Here is a 7,039-nt window from a genome sequence, read left to right as displayed (position 1 = left end):
GACAGCACCTTGGGGTGCAGCGAGGGCAGGCTCCACCCAAGTCCAGGGCCGCCCTGCGGGGCACAGCCAATGCCAACAGTCTGGCAGGAGGAGGCAACTGCCTGCTCCGCCTCTGCCAGTGACCTGGGGCCGGGCAGCCAAGCCAGGCTGCCTCTCACCTGCGGGCAGGGAGCAGTGAGTCACTTGGGCCAGAAAGCAGTGGCTTTCCCATGTGGTGCTATGGGTGGGAGGAGGCGGGCCGGGTCTGCACTCCTCTTCCCACATGCACCGCGTCAGCAATGTCAAGCTGACGTGGTGCATGTGGGAACCTTGTCCCTTCCCCAGCCTTTCAGCAGCCATTAGGAAGCTGATGAGGAGGTGGGGGAGGGACAAGGGGCGGGAACGAAAGTAAACCATGTTTACTTTCATTTCCTGTCACAGCACCGCGGGCCACAGAAAATGCCTTGGCGGGCCGCATGGCGGCCTGCAGGCCATATGTTGGACAAACCTGCTGTAGCGCTTCATTACCCAGCTGGGAGCGGTCCAAGCCATGTCATTGGTGCCCACTTGGGCTGGAGGAGCTTAGGGGTCTTCTCTGCAATGTCTCGGATTCTGGCTCCTGGGAAGCAGCAAACTTCCCAAGATAAGGGGTCGGGGCGGCAAATTACCCCTTCAGTCCCCCTCAGGATGGAGTCTCCCATGTGTTAATCCACCTCTGGTTCCTGGTTCCTTGTTTCTTATTCCCAGATTCTAGTTCCTTTTCTGAAGTTACTCATTACACAATTGAAGGTTTTTAGTAATGAATTAGGTGTGTTAATAAGTGGCAATGTTATTACACTTAGCAAATTTGCAGATGTTTGCATTGGCAGTGTCTGAGTAGCTTCAGATTGGGGGAGGGCAGAAGATATTAAAAGAAGAGACAGATGCCGGTGAGCCGACAGTCTCACCACTTGGAGCTTGGGTGTGTGACACTGTTAACATGAAGGCTCTGATTTTTCTGGAGCTTTTTCTCCTGCCCCCGGCTGCTCATGGGAAGGTCTATGAAAGGTGCGAGCTGGCTGCAGCCATGAAAAGGCTTGGGCTGGCTAGCATTCCAGGATACACTTTGGGAGATTGTAAGTCTGCTGCCTTGTGATTTTAACATGGTTTATGGGTGGGAAGGTGATATACCCTTTTCATAAATCCCAGGTAATCTAGTCTGTCCCTCCCCTTCCCCAATTAGGAGACCTAACTCAATCTGGAAGTTTTTCCTTGTACCAGTCTAAGTTACTAGTTCCCCTAATTCCACCCCACCCTCTGTTCATCCCTCAGTCGTTCCTTTCTAGGCTTGGTGTGTCCGAACCCTTCTCACTTTCTGCTGTATTATGAGCCTTGCTGTAGCAGGACTGAAAGATGGTTCCATAGGAGTAAACAGGACACAGAGTGGAGAGGGCAGCATGGGGCCATGGTGGGAGCCCTGTTAACAGTAGAAGTACAACCAGCAGTGGCCCGAAACCCTCATTTAGGATGTGTGTGGTATAGAAAGTATCCGTAGAGCATGGGATGGAAAAGGAGCATCATTGGAGACACTAGGGTGGTAGAGAGCAACAAGTGGGGAAAATTTGGAGAAAGGAAGCAAAAAGAACCAAAGAACTGGGCGCAGGGGCAGGGGGAGAAGAACAAATTACAATGCAATGTGTTTGGATTCCAGGAAAGAGAAAGGCCTTTTTTCACTGATTACCAGTAGCGATGAGGAAACCATTAAGAAACCAGTTTTTAAGGATGATATACATGTGTTCTTATACAGAAAAGTCAAATCTGCTGCTTGCCCATGCGGCTCCACACATCTCAAACCCAATAAATCCCTTCTATAATCAAACTAATTCAGGTTTATTTATGCTAAATGTATAAGGAATACAAATGTTAACCAACAGTAAAGATGAGCTAAGTTCCCCATAAAGATTTCTCACCAAATATCTCAATCAGTGATGTGCAATTTATACTTTTATCCAATTTGCTTCCTTACCCCAAATCTTGTCTACTCCTTGTGCTTTGCCACCTTGTCTCCAGTGAGGCTTCTTGTCCATCCCACTTTCTCTAGTTATACTTTCTAAACTACACAAGATATACTTTATTATTGAAAGGACAGGTTTGTGTAGACAGTCTCCTTCTGAGTATACCTTCATACATGTGGCAGTGGTACAGTAATAAGAGGAGGTCTCTTGGCTTTTGTTGACATGGGAGTATTGATACATGGGAGTCCATCCCTAGATGCAAAGCTGAACTTTGGTGTTTCGACCCGGAACGCTGGAATGCCCTGGAGCACAGGGATTCCCCACTATTGACCCTGTCTGGTGAAAATAGGGGGGAATGCTCCATCTGACTATAATGAGCTTTGTGCCCATTAAGACAACACAGCTAGATCCCAAATATAGTTTCAGTGATATAGGTCCCACACTCTTCATATGACATCCAAATATTTGGATGTCCAAATTATACACTGAAAGTGTGTTTTGTTACATTCCTATTTAATAAAATTATGAATTTGCTCAGAGGAGAAAACAAACAACACATGTACACATTCTGTAGCAATTATTTGCATAATATACAGCAGGGAGACAGGTATTTTTATCCAGGGATCAGCCTATAAAGTGAGAGGAGGTTTAATCAGGTAAATGTGGCAGCCTCTCTACTCATTTTTCTTTCAAATGGAACCTTGCCAGGGGTGTGCACAGCAAAATATGAGAGCAACTTTAACACAGATGCCATAAACTATAACAGAAGCACGGATTATGGGATTTTGCAAATCAACAGCCGCTGGTGGTGCAAAGATGGCAAGACTCCAAGAGCCAAGAATGCATGCAAAATCCAGTGCAGAGGTGATGCTATGAAGGGCATATTCCTCTTCTATACTGGAGTGGGCTCCCAGGGTTGCAAATGTATATCTGAGGGACAATTGTGGGGAGTTAGCAGCCCTACCTTAAAGACAAAAATAAAAGCCTTATTCTTTAGTCAAAAGGCAGGGGTAGGAATTTATGGTCATGCACTAGGGCATAAAACAGAGCACTCCTAAAGGACATTTTCTGTCAGGATTTGTGCTGGGGGGGGTTTTAGGGTTTCTTTCTTTTTTAGACACTTCTGTCTCCCTTCCAGAGCAGCAGAGTTTACTTACCAGGTAGCCCTCTCTTAAGCAGAGTTAACTTTGGTCTCAAGAGCATGAAATTCACCCATGTACATAAGACCACTCTAGATGACAGTAGTAGTATAATGTTCTGACCTAACCTTGTGGCATTTTACAGATGACTAATGTTACTTTTATAAATCAATACTGTCCATTTGGAATCAAGTTCATTTAAAAAAACAGTTGAAAGGGGTTAGAGGTATTTCAGCCATCCCTTAGTCTTCCTATCTACTCTTGTAGTTTTCCAATGATTTTTTTTTATATCTTCTTTCCTGTGTTTCCATGTGAAAGACTTACACAAGTAACACAGGAAAATAGCTGACTCTCTTCCCAACCCAACAGTTCACAAGAGGGGGAGGTCACCCCTTGTTCACAAGACCAGCCCAGAGCTTTGGGTGAGGGCCAGATTAATGAATAGGCAAACTAGGCATATGCCTAGGGCCCTGAGCTACGGAGGCCCCCACTCCTTCCCTCTACAGCAGAGGCGCCCCCCAGGCAGGCAGCTAGCAGCCCAGGGGCTGCCCCAGCTCAGAGTCAACACCTGGTTCGATCCAACTCTTCCCTGAGCCCGCCCATATACCTGTGTGGAGATATGTGTGTATGTATAATATATATTTTAAGTAGGGGCCCACAAGTTTGTTTGCCTAGGGCCCACTAAGTGGTTAATCCAGCCCTGCTTCTGGTCTCTTTTAATACCTTTTACTTGGACTCATTCAATACCTGTTCCAGCCAAAAAGCTGCCAAAAGCATAAGGTGGGGAAAAAGAGAATGTTTTTCCTCTCATTTCTTTCCTTTATAGTGAATCTTAGATGTCATGGTTCAGCCAGCTAGCACCACAAGTTTCAGACAAGCATGCCTTTTTAAGTTAATGGAATGTTGTCCTTTTATAATACTGGATAACAACTGCTTTGAAATAAGATAATTACCTAGCAATCAACACACAAATTCAAAACTGAGAGTAAAAGCAGGCCTTGCTATACTAGATCTGTGTTTTTGCTCAGAAACTAGACAAAGAGGAACTTCAAAATTATTGCACTGGAACAGTCTATCGACCGTTCCAACCCAGTACCCTTTCACCAGTAAGTGTCTGGTACCATGTTTCAAAGGCATATGCAAAAAATCTTGCAGTAGTCAGTTATGGAATAATTGACCTGTGAGAGAACAGGGGATACTCACATGATGCATCCTCCCAGCTACGAGCCCGAGGTCTCCCAGAATAAAGTCTCCATGCTACAGCAGGAACTTCCAGCGCACACCTGATCCGCTCTAACACCTTGCCAGGTAAAGCAGATTGGGGAATCGCACCAGCCGGAGCAATATCCAGGGCCGGGCAGGGAGAGCAAAATTGGAAGCCGGCAGGCGGAGTGAAGGACCGCTACATCCCGCCTGAGACTGAAACTCTGGAAACAAGGAAGAGAAAGGTAGGCTCAAGAGCTCAGAGGAGCCCTCCTCTAAGGGATGGAGAGAGTAAAAGAAGAATGCGGGCACTCTCTCCCTCGACTTAACATTTTGTTTCATTAATTAATCACCAGCACTTTCAAATCAAGCCGGATACGCCGGCAATCAAGATAGAAGAACAGGAGCCACAGGGTTGGTTTCCATCCCAGCCCGGTTCCCTCTGGTTTTGTTTTCTCTCTCCCTTGGGAAATATCAAGTTGCTCTCCTCTGGCATCTTATTGGTGCCGAGCATGGCAAGGATCTGCTAGCAAGAGAGAGGAAGAAGTGGATGCTTCCCCTCAAGGTATGCCTTGCCCAGATTGACTGCCTCCCAAAACAATCAAGCCAGGCATGGCAGCAATATAAGTAAAGAAGAGACCCGATCTGTCCCAACGGGGAAGGCTCAGCCATCCATGGGAACATAGACCGAATAAAAGGAGTTGGCTGGACCCAACAAACTCAAAAAGGGACCCCATTCCTCAGTTCATTTGACGCCTTTCTTTTTCACCAGCGCAGAGATCATAGTGCAAACCAGTAACTGGTGTCATCGGGTGGTGGCATCAGCACTCCCTCTCTCCCTCTTCCTTAACATCTTCAAGAACAAGCAAACAAAAAAAGTCATGGCAGGAGGGAATAAGGGAGAGAGAGAGAGAGAAGGGGAGCCACCCTGAGCCAGCTATGCATGGGGTAAAAGACCAGCGAACAGCTGTCAGGTGTGAAGAGACACCTCTCTCCCCAGTAACTACCTGACAACCCATGAACTGAAGATGATTTTGGAGTGAGGACTAGATCATGCAACAAAGATGATGTTTGCTACCATTATTTGTTCTCTGGGGGCACATCTACATATGCTATTAATCTGCTGTAAGCTTACTGCACAGGAAAAAAAGGCACAGTAAGCTTTCCCCAGGAACACCTCTACATGTTTGCCCTTCAGGAGCATATTTGCTCCCAATGTTAGCAGTTCAGTGCAGGGCTACTCTTGCCCTGCTCTGCCCTGCTACGGCAGCCAGACTGATGGGGATGTAGGTCTGGGAAACAGTTGCTCAGGGAAGAGGACAGTTTCCCAGCCCTGTACCAGATAAGCCAATCAGGGTGTGGGGTTGGGAAGCAGCTGTTTGGAAGAGGGAACAGTTTCCCAGGCCTGTCCCCTGATCGGTTGATTGCCCCCAACTGCCTGGGCTGACCTGGAACAATTTGCTCTCGGTCAACTGTCTACACATACACTACAGTGCAGCAGCTACTGCATGGTTAATCTGTTATCTGTATCTATGGGTAGTAGCCAACTGCGCAGCAGACTAATTTATTGTGCAGTAAATGCTGTGCACATGTAGATAGTGATATTTTACTGCGCTGTAGATTAGTCTACTGTGCAGTAAATTGTTTGTCATAGAAACGTCCTTTTCCTCCACTCAGTGTCTTTCTAGTCTGTTTAAAGTACACACCCTTCAGGGCAGAAACTGTCTGCTACTCTTCCTGGATGGTATGTAGCAAACAGGGCTCAATGTTCAGTTTGTTCCCAGACATTACTAAAATAAATATAATTAATAAATATGAGCTAATTTGAGGATCATTTTTAGGATTACTGAATCAAAAATGAAGGGGAAAATGTTGATTTTTTTATTTCTCTTACCACTTTTCATACTTTATTTATTCATTTTCTTAGAGTTCCTGAAGTCAGATATTACGGCAGCTATTAATTGTGCAAAGAGGATTGTCAGAGATCCACAGGGCATGAATGCATGGTATGTTTTCAACCATTGCTTTTAAACTTTTGTAAGAACAAGAGTTGCTTACATTAATTGTCTCTGTATACTGGGGCATTACTAACTAAAGAAAAAGAATACAATCCTGTTAGAGGTAAATTAATAGAAAAGCAACATGGAGATTTCAAAGATTGTGCTTGTATATTAATATTTGAATTCAGAACTTACATACTTAGTTGCTAAGAGTCATTATTGCAATAAATTAGTGGACATGTAAGTGGTCACAGTTATAACTACAAAATACCTCAGGACCTTTTGAAACTTTAGCAGGGCAGAGAAACTCATCTTTCTGCTCCAAAAATCCCTTGCCCTTGAACTGAAGAAAAATCTCTCTTACTCAATACCAGTATAAGGCCTCAGGCACATTTTTATATGCAGTCCAGTTTTAATTCTGTTACACATAGGGTGCATCCACACATGTAAGCATGTGCGCTTGCAGCAGCTCAAATAGAAGCGGTGCAAATTTGAGCTGGGGCTTTTTGCTTCAGCGCACATGCTTGGACATGCACTTTGTTGTGGCAAAGCGCTGCTCGACCTGGTACTAGCTACGGGGGACGACCTAATCAGTGACCTAGTGATCGATGGGAAGTTGGGTGACAGCGACCACGAGCTAATCACCTTCACCATCCGCCGTAAAGCTGGCAAGTCAGTCAGCAACACAGAAGTCCTTGACTTCAGAAAAGCCAACTTAGACAAG

The 7,039-nt window shown here is 45.5% G+C and overlaps 1 protein-coding gene across 1 annotated transcript; it reads left to right on the top strand.

The window, feature by feature from the left end:
* Positions 1–628: 628 nt before the first annotated feature.
* On the top strand, positions 629–6,523 carry LOC109315511 (lysozyme C-like). The gene is made up of 3 exons (XM_019543244.1): positions 629–1,094; positions 2,682–2,837; positions 6,243–6,523. Exons 1-3 carry the CDS (start codon positions 959–961, stop codon positions 6,344–6,346), a joined length of 396 nt encoding a protein of 131 aa, XP_019398789.1. The 5' UTR covers positions 629–958; the 3' UTR covers positions 6,347–6,523.
* The last annotated feature ends 516 nt before the right edge of the window (positions 6,524–7,039 follow it).

Source organism: Crocodylus porosus, unplaced genomic scaffold (assembly GCF_001723895.1).
Source record: "Crocodylus porosus isolate Cpor-Errol unplaced genomic scaffold, CroPor_comp1, whole genome shotgun sequence".
In the NCBI taxonomy this organism is placed as follows: domain Eukaryota; kingdom Metazoa; phylum Chordata; order Crocodylia; family Crocodylidae; genus Crocodylus; species Crocodylus porosus.
The sequence above is the reverse complement of the archived record's forward strand: the minus strand, read 5'-3'. Positions and strand labels throughout refer to the sequence as shown.